Source organism: Carassius gibelio, chromosome B22 (assembly GCF_023724105.1).
Source record: "Carassius gibelio isolate Cgi1373 ecotype wild population from Czech Republic chromosome B22, carGib1.2-hapl.c, whole genome shotgun sequence".
Classification (NCBI taxonomy): domain Eukaryota; kingdom Metazoa; phylum Chordata; class Actinopteri; order Cypriniformes; family Cyprinidae; genus Carassius; species Carassius gibelio.
In genome coordinates, this window is record NC_068417.1 from 36,606,179 (window position 1) to 36,624,357 (window position 18,179).

The 18,179-nt window shown below is 36.0% G+C and overlaps 3 protein-coding genes across 8 annotated transcripts in view; 2 read left to right on the forward strand and 1 right to left on the reverse strand.

Annotated features, from left to right (window-relative positions):
* Positions 1-440: 440 nt before the first annotated feature.
* On the forward strand, positions 441-3,709 carry LOC127987021 (5-hydroxytryptamine receptor 3A-like). 2 transcript variants are annotated; one of them, XM_052589295.1, is made up of 4 exons: positions 441-1,128; positions 1,255-1,465; positions 2,756-2,938; positions 3,074-3,709. In XM_052589295.1, exons 2-4 carry the CDS (start codon positions 1,381-1,383, stop codon positions 3,400-3,402), a joined length of 597 nt encoding a protein of 198 aa, XP_052445255.1. In that variant the 5' UTR covers positions 441-1,128; positions 1,255-1,380; the 3' UTR covers positions 3,403-3,709. The 2 variants fall into 2 exon arrangements, with proteins under 2 accessions (XP_052445255.1, XP_052445256.1); XM_052589296.1 differs by lacking the exon at positions 441-1,128 and having other exon boundaries at positions 1,199-1,465.
* Positions 3,710-5,009: 1,300 nt separating this feature from the next.
* On the forward strand, positions 5,010-11,136 carry LOC127987023 (5-hydroxytryptamine receptor 3A). Its single transcript, XM_052589297.1, has 8 exons — positions 5,010-5,291; positions 5,378-5,422; positions 5,510-5,619; positions 6,299-6,468; positions 7,871-8,031; positions 9,002-9,212; positions 9,886-10,161; positions 10,241-11,136. The coding sequence occupies exons 1-8, from the start codon at positions 5,145-5,147 to the stop codon at positions 10,465-10,467; spliced, it is 1,347 nt and encodes a 448-aa protein (XP_052445257.1). The 5' UTR covers positions 5,010-5,144; the 3' UTR covers positions 10,468-11,136.
* Position 11,137: 1 nt separating this feature from the next.
* rubcn (rubicon autophagy regulator) overlaps positions 11,138-18,179 on the reverse strand; it is a 20,681-nt gene continuing 13,639 nt past the window's right edge. For 4 of the 5 annotated variants that reach the window (XM_052589292.1, XM_052589293.1, XM_052589290.1 and 1 more), the window contains 5 exons: positions 17,905-18,143; positions 14,407-14,468; positions 14,167-14,320; positions 13,969-14,062; positions 11,138-12,924 (listed from right to left, as the gene is read on the reverse strand). In XM_052589292.1, the coding sequence (XP_052445252.1) occupies positions 12,776-12,924; positions 13,969-14,062; positions 14,167-14,320; positions 14,407-14,468; positions 17,905-18,143 (698 nt within the window). In that variant the 3' untranslated portion in view covers positions 11,138-12,775. The remainder of the gene's footprint in view (positions 12,925-13,968; positions 14,063-14,166; positions 14,321-14,406; positions 14,469-17,904; positions 18,144-18,179) is intronic. The other variant, XM_052589291.1, reaches the window with a different exon arrangement.

Consider the following 18,179-nt stretch of genomic DNA (forward strand, 5'->3'; position numbering starts at 1 on the left):
CACTCTCGTGAGTAAGCAAAACTGAGAAAAGTATGTTACTGTTTGGCTACTTGTGATTATACTGTACCTATTGGTCTCTTTTTCTAGGTGATGATGTTCAGTTGTTCTTCTTTCTGCCAGTGGAGCAGATATTCAAAAACTCTCTTGAAGCGATGACAACTAAAGGAGAGTGGGAGCTGATAGACATGAGGGCAGAAAAACCTTTACTAAACTATCTGGAAGGAGGATGGGATAACCTCATTGTTTATGTTGGTGCCATTTTAGATTTGGGGGAGAATTCACTAAGAATCCCAACTGATACTGTTACGATTGGTGAATGTGATTTTAACAAGTACAACTTGTTCCTGGATCAACTTCCTTGTTGATCCTGGAGCAATATTCCCAATTAACCATGCAGTATTGAGGGATAACTTTTCAGAAAATATCTGTTTTAGGCTTACGATCAGGGCTAGGAGATTCTACATCCTTGTTAATCAGCTGTCATTTTCCACTGATTTTAGGAATAAAATATGGGTAGGGTTAGGTTAAGGGGTAGGGATTGGACTAAGTCTATATTTTTGGACATTAATGTTGATCCATTTCATTCATTCCTTCAACTGGACTTCATTAGTGAACTAATGTAGGGAATAGTTAATGAGAGTATAATAGCGATTTGAACACAGTTCTTGATTAGCTTGTTTCAGGTGCGTTTAATTAGGGTTGGCTCTATAGTCTGCTGGGACAGCTGCCCTCCAGGAACAGGTTTGGACACCCCTGGACTACATTATGTGCCTGGATATGACCAGTTATTAGGCTTTTTCTCATCACTTGACCACAATTTTGGTTCTGTGTGTAGTTGTAGTGCAACATTATTACCTCTAGGAATAAGAACTGAATTTTCTAAATAGGTGACTTAAATCTTATGATTTGGTGAAATCATTTTGAGGTTTCTTGGCTGTATCTAGTTGGTACAATCTGTAAAGAGCACAGATCTACCTAATGGATTACAGCTCAGTGGAGTGTTGAAGAATTGACATGTTTTTGTAGACCAACCTGGTTTCAACACTCAAAGTTTAGTCTTTACTTTTAAAGAATTAGCTAAAGAAGAGGATGGAAAACATAAATAAACCAGCACAAAGATGAAAACAAGTAGGAAATACCACACACAAACATTGTGCAACTTCTTAGTGAATTCAAACCTTTGTGGTATTTTTATTTTTTTACTGTGACATTTATACTTGATTAACAAAAGTGTCCTGACTCGTTGTGGGCTAGATTGTCCTGAGACGTCGAGCTACGCTGTATGTGGTGAACCTCCTGATTCCCAGCAGCTTCCTGCTTTCTGTGGATCTCTTCAGCTTCCTACTGCCTCCTCATAGTGTGGACCGTGCTTCCTTCAAAATGACCCTCATCTTGGGTTACACCGTCTTCTTGCTGCTAATGAACGACCTGCTGCCTGTCACAGGAAACAACTTACCACTCATAAGTATGTTGTCATACCTTCTCTTTCACCTTTTTTGCATATTTTGAATACTTTACTCTACCAAAATGTGGCCCCAGATGGTCCCTACACAGCAATACTTTCTTGGCAAACCAAAGTTAATATGACCCAGTTAGGGCTGGTATATGTCAAAACTCAGGGGTGTGCAATAATGCTCCAAGAGAGCCTAAACCCTGCAGAGTTTAGCTCCAGTATACCTCAAAAAGAGGTTTTTCTAGTGAGTCAGAGGGACTCAATTACTTTGCCTCAAGCGTGCTTAATTAGGGTTGGAGCAAGTGTGCCGCACACATCCTGAAGCGTGAAGCCAAACATTTCAATTGCCATCTGATGGCTGGATGCTGTCATAAACCCAACACTCTATGTAAACAAATGGGACATGAGCCAATCATCATCCTAGCTTTCTCAAGAGCCCCTTTCACACTGCACGTTGGACCCAGAAAATTGGCAGAACAATCCCGGGATTGATTTCGGGATCGATCCTGGGTTGGGGACCTAGTAACATTGCCGGGTTCAGTCCCAGAACATGGTCTTGTTCGAACAAAAGAGAACCAATGCCATAAAGGGGTGAGTCGTAGTGATGATGCATGTTATCGTGCAACTCTTTTACCAAGTGTTTTGAAGGCAGATAACATTTGCAACGGGAAAAAATTTTGCAAATTCAGAGAAATCACTGGCAGTGTGAATGAACCAACATCAAATGATCCGGGAACAATTGCCAGGACACATTCTCACACTCTCAGTGTGAAAAGGGCTAAGGTATTACAAACCTCTTTGGGTTGACCAGTTGTATTATTTAGATCATCCTGGTCAATCAGCTTAAGTCCAGGGTGCCCAATCCTATCCCTGGAGATCTACCTTCTTGTAGTTCAGCTCCAACCCTGATCAAACACTTGGTGATTACAGACGGGTGGTTGAAATTGAACTCTGCAGGGTAGGTACTGTAGATTGGGCTCCCCAGCTTAAGTATTTCTGATCTACATTCAGCCATAAACCAGCCTGGGGAGCATTTCCCCAAAGAAACTATGGCTGCAAGTTCTGTTGTTATCAAGAGAGTTCAATGGAACTAATGACCATAGTTAGCTTACAATGGTTTTTGGAAATGCACCCCTAGTCTGCATTTCTCAAAACCATTGTAGACCATCAAAGGTATCAATGGTCTCTACTGTGGTTTACAATACTTTTGGGAAATGAAGGCCATGACTTTAACCTAATCTTTTCAGCAGGGAAGGTAATCCTTCTTTACCTCCTAACTTATCTTTCTCTCTCTCAATCTAGATGTGTTTTTCTCACTCTGTTTGGCCTTGATGGTAGCAAGTCTCCTTGAGACCATCATCATCACCAATATCATGTATGGTTCCCGTGACTTACCTCCCTTACCCAAGTGGCTCAGGATTCTGGTCCTGAAATATCTTGCTCGACTTGCTTGTATGAAGAAATCTTGTGATAAACACCTTGAAGGTAAGACTCTTTTTGGAAGCCAATATATTTTTGTCTTCCAGTACGCTTACACATTATTGTTGTGCGCCTGACTTCAGAATTCATATCATTGGTGTAAAAGATGTTTTTCAATGATGGTCTTGTTTCTTGCCACAGCGAACACATCTGAGAGCACTTTCTACAAAAACACCATGACTGATAACGCCATGACTGATATTCCAAAGGAAGAAAGAGTTATTGCAAGTCCAGGGAGAGGCTGGGAGCATTGCCTTGATGAAATGAAGAAGATGAGTAGGGATTTATTGACCATCCGTCACCAAGTTGAAGAGCACTTCATTAACGGCAACAGAACAGATGATTGGTTCATGCTTGGTCAGGTCATTGACCGTGTGCTCTTTATAATGTATAGTCTCTTTATTGTTGTGAGTTTGAGCACAATTATGGTTCTGTGGCTATACTCATACAGTCTAGACAAAAGGTCGTGATTTATTTTTGCCTGCTCTGTAAACTCATGACACCAAAATATCAGTCACTCTGATGATGTCATGGTTTATTGCTGATGTAATTAAATGGATCTTCAACAAAATAGTTTAGGTTTATACTCTTTATTGGACCTTTAAAGGGATAGTTCACCAAAAAAAAGTACACAATGACAGAATTTTTGGGTGAACTAACCCTCTAAGTGTCCCAATACTTAAAATTCCATAGACGAGCTCTGGAACATAAAAATAAATAAATAAATAAATATAAAAAAATAAGTTAATATGTAGAATCTGACATTCTGTTGTATCTGTTTCACCAAAACATGTTTTGTTAGCTAAGGTAACACAAATATATAGACTTTTTTTCCACTGTCATTTCAAATATTATATTATTAAATAATTATATTTAAATATCAAACAGAATTTTACTCCTGGTTTTGTGTTTGTTTATCTGTTTTTTAAAGGATTTATTGATTTCAGTTATTGTGCTTTAATGTTAAATATATGTATTGAAATAAGCATAGGTAAATTAATTTCTAAATTAATAATTATAGTTAGTCATAGTTATTAATTGGATGCATGACTATAAAAGAAACCTCAAGAAAATGCTCTTAAAAATGCAAGATGTTCAGTAACATAAAAACAAGGCCAGTTTCTGGATTTCTAGGTGGTATCACAAAAAAATAAAACCACCCATGGTATATAAAACAACTGGAAATATATTCAAGATGATTTAATATGTTAAAATAGATTTAATAATGTCTCGAGGAGCCATAATAGCTCAAGTGTGAAATGTATTCTTTCCTCTAATTAAATGTGTGGAACTGAACATGTTTTTTTATCATCTAATGGAAAACATGTACGTACATCACTAATGAGTTCAACCAAACAGCTCCAAAGCTATTAAAACAAGTCAGTGGTTACCGAAGGTGTTAAACAACATGTAAGCGCACACCGAAGTGCCAGTGAGGTCATCACATTTCACCTGTGGAAGTAAACGCTGAGCAGTTTTAAACAAAGGGATATCTCATCCACACGGAGCATTATGGGACATCTTTGGCATTTTCTTTTGCCATTTTTCATTCTACTGAAAGGTAACGAATTTAATTTACTTAAAGTTTTGGTCGGTTGTAATTTTGTGTTTGTTAAAAACAACTATTCAATATCTTCAATGATTCAGAATTACCCTTTATACCAAATCAATTACAATTACAATGCCATGTATTTTATTTTATTACGGCTTCTGTAATTGTAAAGTGATTTCATCAAGAGTTGCTAATATCTAAAATGGATAAACTGATCCCAGCCCAGCTGATATGTGTACAGTTTCTGTAATATATAGGATACTTTTATTTCTGCTTTACGTACACATTATGTTTTATGTGCATTCATAAGATTAGATAATGTGCACGACTTTTAATTCACTGTCAAAGTTAAATATGCTAGAAATACCCATTAAACAATATACATTTACTCTTAAAATGTTGGAATACTTTTTGTGTTTATAATATTAAACACTTCTATATTTTTATCATTTATTAAAGACGCCATAGACAAATGACTTTTTTTGTGTAATATCTACATTTCTAAGTGTGTTTTAAGTGTCCAAATACATTTTGGGGTGACTGTATACAAAAGTACTGTGCAGCACAACATTTATCCGCTAACTGCATGCTAATAAATGGATATCAAATGAATTTCTAAGCAAGATTGTCTGGTCATGTTAAGTGTCGTGCCTAGCGAAAATGCTTCGCTGTGAAGAAGGACAAAGTGGCCCCTCGTATGAATCTCTACAGGAAGTCATTGACAAGAAGTCCTTCAGACCTTCAGTCAACCTCAGCACCCCCACCATAACCAACATCTCCTTCACGCTCTACGCTATCTTGGGAGTGGTGAGTCAGTGCAGGACCAGCTATACGTCTCTAGTTGGGTAAACTGTACTCGTGTTTGAACATTTGATGCTTGTGCTGTTTTGCAGAATGAAAAAGCACAAATTCTTACCACGTTTCTCTGGCTCAGGCTGGTAGGTTTGGTGCATGAACACTAAGAGATGTTTAAATAATCACCCGAACATGTCACAATCCTGTTCTGCGATCATATTTTGTTATAGTACTGGTTCCATGAGTTCCTCATCTGGGATCCAGAAGCCTGTGACGGCATTACAAAGATCTCACTTCCTGTCAACGACCTCTGGACTCCGGACATTATCGTTTATGAGTTGTGAGTGCCCTCTACTGGGGATGTTTGGGACATTTTTGGAGATAATCAATGGTATGGTTCACCAACTGGGACAGAGGATGAACCATAATAACACTGACAGCCAATCAGCATCCACCTGAGTTTAAAGCGGCAGCTAGCAATAACCAACGTTATCGTTATCGTTCATTATCGTGGACGCTAACAGAGTGTTTCCGGTCATAGATGTACAAACACAGATGCCTTGTTTCTTATCTTCAATAATATATTTTCTATATCTCTTTTGTATTTTTATATCAATATGGTACAAGATTATCCTTTTTAAATCAATGTGATAAACATGCTAGCTCTAAAAAGCAATCAGAAAGTAGTCTGAAAGTAATCGTAAATCGTGTAATGTAATACATTGTTACTACAATTTCTGCTAAATTGAAATCAGTAATGGACTACAATTTGTAAGTAATCTACCCAAAAAACACATAATTTCTGCAGCACTCTATATAGCTATCATCATGGTTACCTAATTAACTATAAACAATACTTAAGCAATGTAATATTATTTCAGTGTTCGTCTTGTTTCTATAAATAAATAAAAAAATTAAAAAAAAAATGTCTTAGCAGAAGGTTTACAATATTACAGTCTACAAGTAATCAAAGAATCTCATAAATATAATGATTTAACTCTCTCTTTTCTCCTGTGTAGCGTGGATGACGATGTATCTCAGGCCTGTCCTTACGTGTATGTGAACCACACGGGCCACATCCGCTATGACAGGATGCTGAGGCTGGTTAGCGCCTGTAACCTACAGATATTCAGTTTCCCTTTCGACATACAGAACTGCTCTTTCACCTTCGGCTCCTACATGCATACCAGTAACGTCTCCTCTTTCACTGCTTTCTTCATTTCCTGCCATCTCAGCACATTCTTGCCATGAAAGCATTTCCCTTATTGTGTGTCTGCGGTTTGAAGACCCACTTATTCTGCCTTGTTAGTTTCTGTGGACCTTCTCGTGCAGTAATTTAAAGTCAACATACTGTAGTAACCGAAAGCCAATTCGGAAAAGCTTCAATTTAATGCCTTGAATAATGTCAAGTGGTGTAACCATCAATTAAAATATCATAAATACATACCTTGCCTATTGAATTCATGTGAATGTACGCACCTTAATAGTATTAAAAATGTATTAGGGCTGTCAGTTTAACACTTTAACTTAATTATTTAGTTATTGAAGTATAATGCGATTAAAATATTTTAATGCAGTTAACACACTGGCCCCGCCCCCAGACCTGTACGTTATCTTAAATTTCATAGAGTTGATGGGGCAACAACTTCATAAATGCAGTTATGCACTAGAATTCAAGATACTGGGGCAAAAATGCTCCTGTATGAGTTTTTTTCTTATATTTATTTCATATGATAAGCGATATGACACGAGCAGTGAGAGCAATCACACAAGCTTTTATACAGTAATTAAGATGTTAACATCATGTTAATATTACCTAAGCCACAGCAGAACTGTTGTGCATCCCAAGCAACACAGTAGTGTTTAGTTTATGAATTAATCTGCATTTTGAACGAATCGGGTAAATCAATGATTCAAAAGCCCATTACCTTTTACTGAATCACTGAATGAATCAGCTGTTTGAACGAATCAAATGAGTGAATGACTGATTAAGACATTTACCACCACCTGCTGGCACCTTAGTTTCTTATTTACAGTATTATTGTATTATTTCATTTAAAAAAAAAACAAAACTAAAATTATGCCATGATTTACTCAAAACTGAATGACTTGCTTTCTTTTATGGAACATAAAAGGGTTTCTGAAGACTGTTGGGAACAAAGCTGTTTCGTTTTCCTGCGACTTTCAAAACAAAAAGATGTTTCTCAAATTACCTTCTTATGTTCCATTAATTTAATGTGTAATTAAATTAATGTTGTATTAAAATATTTATTTCTAAATCTACTATTTTTAATGTTTACTTAATACTTTATCATTTAACACAAAAATAGCTTTAATTAATCTTTTGGGGGTATTTTCCCAGCCAAACATAATTTACGATTAATTTGATTAATTAATCGACACATCTTGTAATTAATCAAACATTTTAATCGACTTACAGCCACAAGATATACTCTTTTTAAATATAATAAAACTTTCTTTTTAAAAATAAGACTTACTGACCTTGACATGCAGTTATGAGGGTCTGACATAATTTGCGGTTTTATGAAGTGTAACAATTCTAACACCTGTAAAACCTGTAACCCCTTTAGTAAAGGATGTCCGTGTCAGTCCTGCCCTGTCCTTTAAGGAGATGACGGGAAACTCGAAGCGTTACCTGCAGGCCAGTGGAGAGTGGGAGCTGGTAGTTATCTTGGGCAACACAGACATTTTGAAGTTCGGAATAGATGAATGCGACATCATCACTTTCTGGGTAAGAAAGAGACAAAAGCAGGGAGTATAATAGGCTATGTTTAGGACAGCATATGTCTCTGTTTCTCTAGTATCTAGTTTTATACTTTTATACCCAAATTACCTACTACATTTGACAAATTATGACATGCCATTATAACATGGAATATAACACAGAAGCTTATTTCTGGCAAAAATAAATAAGTAGAAAAATAAATATAAAAAAAAAATTCTGAGTGTACATAAAGCTTCTTTTTTCTCTCAGAATTCATAATTTACATAACAAAAAAAATTATCTCTTTCAAAGTTACAGTCTAGAACTCATAATTCTGAACTTTTTTCTCTCTGAATACTGAGTTTATGGAATTTTCTCAGATTTTATTATCTCATAGAAATCCGATTTTACATACTGCAATTAAATTGACTTTTTCTTATCAGAATTCTGAATTTACATCTCGCAATTTTGAACATTTTTCTCTAAATTCTGAGTTTGCATATTTTGAGTTTTGAATTTCTTGGAAGCCTGTATCAGAATTTCAAGTTTAAACTCGCAAATATAAAAAATTCTGAGATTCTCAGAAATATTCTCAGAACTGCAAGTTTGCCTCTTGTACATCAGACTTTTTTTCTTGGAATTATGAGTTTACACCTTGCAACTTTTAACTTTTTTTGTTCTAAAAATTCAGTGGGGTTTTCACAGAATAAAAAATGGTTATTGCGACTTTTCATCTCATAATGAACTCTTCCCAGAATTATGAGATAATCATTAATTTGTGGCCAAATTTTACTAATTTGTTTCCTTAAAATCTGTCCGCAGTTTAACCAAATTAAAGATTAAACAAATTAGTCTTAGAAATTAATTCTTTATTTAAAAGCCATGAATAACGATATATTTTTACTACCGCATGTCATGTTCAGAGCTCCGTAAATTTAGTTTTAGCACTTCAAACTGAATATATGTTGGTCCAAGTCTTACTCTTTCCATCCTGCAGGTGGTGATAAAGCGACGGCCGATACTGTACGTGGTGAACCTGATCATCCCCAGCTCCTTCCTCATGATCATTGACATCCTGTCCTTCTACTTGCCGCCACACAGCGTGGATCGTTCCTCCTTCAAAATGACCCTTATTCTGGGATATACAGTCTTTCTTCTCATTATGAACGACCTGCTTCCCAGCACTGCTAATGGAACACCTTTAATAGGTCAGTTAGCCACAACACACCAGTGTGAACTTTCATTTTCTTTAATCTCACCTCAAGTGTTTGTATGAGAATGGAAGTCTTCTTTAGATTTAAGAAGAGAAAACCTTAGAAACAAAAGCTTTGAGAGGCCGATAATCATTGTACCGATATTTTACCGATATTTGCACATTTTTCTTTACATTTTGTACATTATAACTGCAAACCTGCAGGATATCGAATTGTAGAAAAATGCAAATATCAGGATATCGTTTCAGTAGGAATCCACACATTGTGAGCAAGAGACTTCCCCATGCAGATTTTGCACTAGGTTCAGTCGGTAATGCGAATTTGCCATGTTGGTCAACAGAAAGCTGCTTGGTTTGAATTGCGATGAGCTGTGTTTACATCTCTACACTACTGACAATTGGCAAAAACTTTTGTGGCTCATGAAATTTGACAAATGTGAAGGCACCACTATACTGAAGTCCTCCAAGGCCAATAGCTAGCCAAAAACACAGTAGCAAGATGTAACATGCAGAGTGATATGTTATTTTGCCGTGGACAATGGACATGATTGACCAATAAGGATCAAGTATTTCAGAGAGAATAAATAATTTAATTATGTAGTATTGTTAACTTTTTTCAATACTCATTAAGTTATATCTCTAAAATCTGGTTTCACCTCCTTATCTAGGTATCTATTTCTCTGTGTGTCTGGCACTCATGACCATAAGTCTGCTGGAGACTGTCCTCATCACCTTCGTCCTCCACCACAATTCAATGAAATACAGGGAGGTGCCACACTGGGTTCAGGTGCTGGTGATGCGCTTCATCGCTCGGCTTATTTGCTACAGTTTCCCTGAAGACCCTTTATCCAAGCTAGAAGGGAAACAAGAAGGGAAACAAGAACCCAATCCATGGGTTGTCCAGCCCTCACAATCAACGTCCGGTCAACAGACATCCACTAATGGTGAGACAAAAACAGCCCCTGATGTTAACTTTCAAAAGCATCCAAACCCAAAGCTAAATGTTTGTTATTTGTCCCCTAGCCTCTGGATCCATGACTCTGGATGTGCCTGAACTAAGACAGATCAGTCAGGATCTTAGAGAGATAAACACTTATTTGAATATCCTACGAAAAGAAGACCATCTACAGAACCAGTGGTGTCATGTGGGCTACATCCTGGACTTCCTTCTCTTCCGCATTTACCTGTTGATAATCACGGGATATGCGCTTGTAATCATATGCATGTGGTGCGTTTGGATGAACCAGTAGAAAAAGTATAGATATACTGTAGCTAGTAGATATTATTTTTATTTTTATACATATACTTTTGGTTGTTTTACCATTTTCACTACAGCAGAAAGGTAGTAAGTAGAAATTGACCGATACTGATTTTTACAAATTTTACATAATTAAATATCAGTTTTTAATGTCAAATCCACCAATAAACAAGATAATGCATATTGGTTAATCGACATCTAAACATGCAAATAATCGGTATCGGTTAGTATAGAGTGACCAATATAGCCTCTTTTCCTGTCCAGGTCAAGACAAAAAAGGTATAATTAGTATAAAATTATAAAAGTATAATTACTTTGTACAAGTTTGAAAACAATAGGAAAACAAAGCCAAAACATGGACATTTTAGGCAATTTAGAAATCCCGGCCAGGATATGTCCAAAATAAAAAAAATGTATGTATGGTAACCCTATAATAAACCGATACCGATTATTTGCAAGTTTATGTGGCGATAACCGATATACATAAGTTAATAATTTAAATCGCTGGATCTGACATTGCAAAACCAATATCTGATGATGGAAAAATGCACAAATATTAGTAAAAAAAATATCGGTAAAACCGATTAACAGTCCATCTCTAACATAGAGACCAAAAGTTTTGCGTATAACACAACAATACAATAATGACTCCAAAACAATAAGGCAGTCTAAACATCTTTTATTTTCAATTACATATATTTACATAATAAGAAATTATATATGTACATCTTTGCATCAAAAGCCCCTGAATAAAAAAGGCAACTCAGTAATTTTACAGCAATAAGCTCAAGTGGACACATAGTCAGCAGGATCAAATGAAACATTACAAATTCAAGATTAGATCTCATAAGCAACCACACAATAGCAAGTTTGTTCATTCGTTCAATCTCATATACTTAAGGTCAGTGGTCGTTATTGCTTCAGATATACTCACAGCAGCAAACAAAAGGGCTCTTGAATATATTTTCTTTTACATACTACTCAAACTAACTTAGGTCCAGTATGTGTGACAAGTTTCATTGGAATACACGTTTCCAATGTAATAAAGTCTTTTAATCAATTAACACTTTGGTACAACTTTCTTTTTCAACGAGTAGCTTCACTGGATGAGTATGGGCCACTGTGCAAGATCTTGGACTGAATGTGAGATGTTGGAATGATGTTCTGGCACAAACATTAATACAATTCTCGTTCAAACAAACATTAAACTAATGTAAATTAAAGAACCAATAAGAACATTTGTTGTCTAATAAGGGACAGAAAACAAACAAAGTGCCATTTTTGGTAGGTGCAAAATGTGAAAGCAAAAAGGCCTTCAAATTCACATTAAAGACCAGTATTGGGCCTCATTTGTGAAACTTGAGTAAAACAATTTTCAAAGTAAATTCCACAAGAATAGTTTTACAAACTCATTTTATTTATATTAATGGTTAAAATGTTCACAAAACCAAAACAATTTATGAATAGTATGCATGTGCGTATTTATGCAAGTATGCATGAATTGTTTTATTAATAACCAGAGCAAATTTCGGTCTAAAATGGTTTTATGAAAAAGCTAATTGAATTTCTGTACAAAACAGTGCAAAAGATAATTCTTACATAAACAGTTGCATTCCGTTCAATATGATAATTTACACTTTAACTCGTTAACTTAAAAAAAAAGTGTTTTACTTGAAATTCGTATTTTATTAAGGTACATTGTTGCATCACATTAATATTATTTATTTATATACAAATTATTAAATGAATTTGGCTCAAATTTCACGAACGAGGCCTTTTGTTTTAGTAGCTTTGATCTTTAACACAGTAAGTTTGAGCCCGGCACTTCTAGAAACCTCTAAAGAAACACAGATTGTGCAAAACTCACTGGAACTCAGCTGCTCCTCTCCATCTCTCAAAACAAACAGCCATCAAAGAGGCACACAACAGGTTATACACTTATTCTATACACAACAAAGAGCAGGTAGACAACAACATTACACATAAAAGCTTACGACAGTACTCCAACGCCTGTTGATTAAAAATAAATTGGATTTTTAAGGACGGAGGCAACAAACAAACAAAACATGCCACATAGTAAAAAACAATACGATTTTGTGTATGAAAGCAGCGGTTCTTAAAAAGCAGAAACGTCTTGTTTGCACATAAAACTCTTTAGTATTAATGTTGCATTGTGCTGCAGTCAGCAGGACTTTAAGAGCAGCTTATTTTGGACGGGAATCAAGAAACATTTGGCTGAATATCAGTCACTACATTCACTGTTGCGCTGTGCTCTGGTGAAATCTTACTGGCGTTGTGTGTTAGGTCCCGCTGGCCTCGTCCTCCTCTCTGTCCTCCTGCTCCTCCATGTTCTTACGAGCCATTCGCTCTCTCCTCTCGGCGAGCCTCAGACAGCGAGGACACTGCTTTCCTCCCTTAAAGCAGGTCTTATGATAGCACGCATGACAATCTGCACACACACACACAAAAAACAGACCATTACAACCAACCACCACAACATGGGAAAAAGACCTAAAGATAACATTTTAGTTTAGCTTAATAATGCACAAAATGCATTAATGTATAAATAAATGCATATATAAATAAATGAATGTATAGAAGCAGAAGTAATTAAAAAGCATAATAAATCAAAAACAGAAATGTATAAATGCATTTAAAAACATACACAAATATAAAATGTATACATACATTTATTTTTGCATTTTATTAATTTATGCATATAAATGAATGCATAAAATGTATAAATAAATGCTGAAATAATTGCATAAATAATATATAATATTATGGCAAAAATTCATAAATAAATGCCTAAATAAATCCATAAACACAAACAAGTAATTGTATAAATACATGCATAAATAAATCTGCTCAAAATTGCACACAGAAACAAATGTAAATCAATAAGTAAATAGGTTCTCAGTTTATAAATAATTGTATAAACAAATAAAAAGTTTATAAATAAATTTAGAAATGTATAACAAACTTAACAAATGCATAAATTAATGTTGAAATAACTGCTTGAAAGAAATACAGAAAAAAAAGCAGAAATAAAAAGCAGAACTGAAAAACAGTAATGACGAAATTCAGATAAACAACCAAATGCATACATAAATGTATAAATAAATGTATAGCTTGACTTATATAAACATTTATAAAAATGTATATAAATTGCATAAATGTATAAACCAATATATAAATAAAATAAATAAATAAATGACTGCATCAATATTTGTGTAAAATACCATTTAAAATACTTTTCAATTTATAAATAAATATATGTATACATGCATAACAAACCTATAAATAAATGCATGCAAAAAATTATTTATTGTATAAATAAACACAGAAATGTACAAATAAATGCTTTTCAATTTATAAATGAATGAATAAAGAAATAAATGCACAATAAATAAATGTAGAAACAAATACATAAATAAAAAATGAACACATAAATGCATTAATAAATGCATTAATCAATCGATAAGAGGCTCACCTTCACAGCGCAGGCACTTGTTGAGCTCGTAGGGGAAGATAATGTCCTTGTCATTTCCACAGAACTCACAAATGAAGCCCTTGGCCTGGCAGAGCTGTGGGAGAACAACAAGAGAAGAAGAACAAATAAACCTGATCACCTAAACAAACGCACTGTTCTGTGACTCCTCTCAAAAGTGGTGTGTGAATGGCTCCTCACCACACAGTCCGTGACGTGGCTGGAGCCGAGGCGCAGCAGATCTCGCAGCTTTGGGCCCAGACCGCCGCTGCGGACAGCTGTGAGGTCGTTGAGAGAGAACAGGTGGAAGTCTTCGGTCAGATGTCCAGGAAGAGTGTCGAACTGATCCAGAACCCTGTCAACACAACACAACACAACAGAGACTTGAGACGCAGCACTCTTCAATACGGCCTCGAAGAAAAGTGCAGGAAAAACACTCACTCTTGAGCCAAACGGCACGTTTTTAAGAGATTCTTCATGTGGTTCAACTGTTCCCTCAATGCCTGTAATACAGTAAACTCATTCTTAATGCAACGATACAAATCACATTTAAAAACTGTAAATATTAAAACATTATAAATGTCTTTACTGTCGCTTCTGAACAATTTAATGCATCCTCGCTGAATAAAAGTATTAGTAAAATAAAAATATATCTTACTGACCTTTTGAACAGTATTGTATATATTTACTGCATTTATATAAACTACATTTTGTTGCATATTTTATAATATATTATTAAATAAATTCGATTACAACTGAAATATTCTAAAGGATATAAATCTACCTTAGGTTATGCTCCAAACAGGGAGTTCATTTACATTACTATAAGGTTACAGCTAACAACAGAGCCCAAACTTAAATTTAATTACGATTTATTTTTAAATGTGGTAATTGACACTCAAAAAATTAAAAATAAATATGTATGCAAACATATAAACTGCACGTAATGTAGTTTTTATATTAACTTCTAGATTATACAATTTTTGCATATTTGTAGTTGAAATATATTAATTTACACAGTGGTTGTGTTACAAATTCTCCCCACTATATGAATTAGTCTTCCTGCGATAGTTAGGATAAAGTGTAGTTGTTGACATATTTCTGTGTGCGACCGTGCAGAACGAGATCGTGAAAGGTGCACGTGAAACTGAGGAGGAGTCTATCGCCAAATGAGGAGCTCCTTCTACACTCTGGAACTGGTTTGGTCAGGGCATGAAGAACAATGAAGTGGCACATTGATCTGCCAGTCGCAGCTCTATCATGCCGAAAACTCTGTTCATATGTTTTCATAATGTTGTATTTAAACGTATCATTAAACAAGTTCACAATGTTGCTGCAGATGAAATAAAATGCACACAACATAAAATATTTTTCTCTGCCTGTCTCTCCATATCAGGGATTCCAAGCACAAATCAGACTTAATTTACAGACCTGTCTCTCTCCTTCTATTCATAGCTAAATCCCTTGGATGAGTTGTTTTTTAACCAGGTATCTTTTATTTCACAGAACAACAAACTGGACGCTAACCAGTCAGGTTTCAGGAGTGGCCATTCAACTGAGACTGTGCTACTGTCAGTCACAGAGGCCTTGCAGACTGCAAAAGCTGATCCCAAATCATCAGTTCTTATTCTGCTGGATCTATCTGCTGCTTTTGACCCTGCCAATCATCAGATCCTCCTGTCTGCCCTCTCATCACAGGGATTCACCTTCGCTGGTTTGAATCCTATCTTGCTGATAGGTCTTTCAGGGTGGTTTTGGGAGGGGGAGGTGTCCAAAGCACATCAACTTTTCACAGGGGTTCCTCAGGGATCAGTTCTTGGACCACTCCTCTTCTCAATCTACATGCCATCATACAGGCACATGAATTCTCCATCCGTTGCTATGCTGATGACCCACAGCTCTCTCATTTCAATCAGATGATCCAACGGTAGCTGCACAGATCCCAGGCTGTCTGGCGGACATCTTGGTATGGATGAAAGAATAACACCTACAACTCGACCTGGCAAAGACTGAGCTTGTTGCCACTCCAACTCTACAGTATGATTGCACCATTCAGCTAAGTTCTCCTACAATTACCCCATCAACTTCAGTCAGAAATCTTGGTGTAATCTTTGTTGACCAGCTGACCTTTCAAAGACTACAATGCAAAGACTGCTTGATCCTGCAAGTTTGCACTGCACAACATCAGAAAGATCAGGCACTTTCTAACAGAGCATGCTGCACAACTTCTTGACCAGGTCATTTCCAGGCTGGACTACAGCAATGTTCTTCCTTCTGAACTTCCATCATGCACAATGAAACCTCTACAAATTGTAGCATCTGGACCAATCAGACACACCATTTTTTATTTGATTTAACAAATCAATTATACAAAGTTACCATTCCTCATTGGCTCACTCAAATCCCAGAAGTGTGACCTTGATAGAAGATAAAGGTCTCACATCAGGGACCCGCCTCGGCCAGTCTGTTTTTTTTTTTAGATCCTAAGAGGATAAGGAGGAAGAGCTAGAACTCTCTTGGACCCCTAAGCACGTGCCAGGCCTTCAGCCTTGGCATTTCATTCACCAAAGATCCTAGGATCTCTTAGCTCTTTCTCACTTTCCACTGGGAAGAAACTCCCAATCATCATTTAGTCAGAACATCTTTGGACTTCATCACTCTTCAGACCCGGAAGAAGGTGATCGTGACTCCTACACCACCAAATCTCCAAACCATAAAGACTTTCATCCGAGACTGCATTTGGACGCTTGTTCCAAGCCAAGGCAATGCAAGTATCATATATTTAACTAAACTAAACTAAGGTTTAAAATAAGCTGTTGACCCCGTTATAAACGGCGCTGATGGTTTTACTCAGGTGGTTAACTGACTCTTTTCATAGCTTCATTCTCTGGTTTTTCCTCTAATGGCTTCATCCACTTTGCACTCCTCTGTATGTACACGCTAGTATATGTATGTTTGTTTGTTTGTTAAGATAAATAATTATAATATATATCTATATTAAATAATTATAATAATAATCAAATAAATAATTGTAATTAATCATAATTAATTGTAATTATTTATATACATTACCCTTTTGAGTTTAATTTACTACAAAATGATTCTGAATGCAGCGGCACGATTGGTCTTCAACGAGCCTAAAAGAGCCCATGTTACACCTCTCTTTATCTTCTTGCACCAGCTACCGGTTGCATCTCGTATCAAGTTCGAGACATGGATATTTCCATATAGAACAACCACAATCTCAGCATCCACCTACTTCCACTCTCTATCACGAATCTACATCCACTTCAGAAGTCTGAGATCTACGAGTGAGCGACGCCTCGTGGTACCATCACAGAGAGGCTCAAAATCACTTTCCAGAACATTCTCATTCACCGTTCCTGGCTGGTGGAATGATTTTTTTCAGCAGGAATGCTGAATCCCTGACAATTTTCAAGCGACAGCTGAAAACTCATCTCTTTCGACACTACTTGACTTCCTCTTAAATAAAATTTTTTAAAAAACACTTTGTCTTTCTCTTTATTTATTCCTTCCACTTTCTAGCTTGTAATTATTTGAACAATGCCTGAAACTTGGTATTAGGAGCACTTCCTTCTTTAGAAGAATTGCTTTATTTATTCCCCAATTCCCCAAAAGTCACTTTGGGTAAAGCGTCTGCAAAATGACTAAATGTAAATGTATGTAAATGTATTTATATTTATTTTATTTTTATATTTGTTTTTATAATTTTTTATTTATCTTTTTCATTTTATATTATTCTTAATTATTTATTTAAATTCCATGCTATATATTGTATTTTATTAATATTAATCACACTATCATACATAACTAAATAAGTAAATTCAACTAAATTGATGCATCAATTCTTAAAGAAGTGCAAACGTTGGCGTTTAAAAAGAAGCCACTGTTACGATCATGAGACCGTGTGTAACGTACGCGCACTGTTTCCAGGACTTTGACTTTCTTGTACAGGCCGCTGTTGATGTCGTTCAGGTTGAAGAGCGGATCTCCTGCGATCTTGGCCAGCAAGTCCCTGGAAAAGTTGCTGACGTAGCTTTTACTGAAGTCCCACTTCCTGATGATCTTTCCTGGCACTACAGACTGTGCGTTCTCATGACAGCACTGGCAAAAGTAGCGGCCCAGATACTCACAGTACCTCAGCCTCTTGATGTAGTCTATTACAAAGAGAAATCACCAGCATGAACTCACAG

Coding starts and splice junctions, on each gene's coding strand:
- LOC127987023 (XM_052589297.1), top strand. CDS start 5,145: ATGCTTCGCTGTGAAGAAGGACAAAGTGGCCCCTCGTATGAATCTCTA. Junction 5,620..6,298: donor GACATTATCGTTTATGAGTT/GTGAGTGCCCTC, acceptor TCTCCTGTGTAG/CGTGGATGACGATGTATCTC. Junction 9,213..9,885: donor TAATGGAACACCTTTAATAG/GTCAGTTAGCCA, acceptor CTCCTTATCTAG/GTATCTATTTCTCTGTGTGT.
- LOC127987021 (XM_052589295.1), top strand. CDS start 1,381: ATGACCCTCATCTTGGGTTACACCGTCTTCTTGCTGCTAATGAACGAC. Junction 1,466..2,755: donor AAACAACTTACCACTCATAA/GTATGTTGTCAT, acceptor CTCTCAATCTAG/ATGTGTTTTTCTCACTCTGT. Junction 2,939..3,073: donor TTGTGATAAACACCTTGAAG/GTAAGACTCTTT, acceptor TTCTTGCCACAG/CGAACACATCTGAGAGCACT.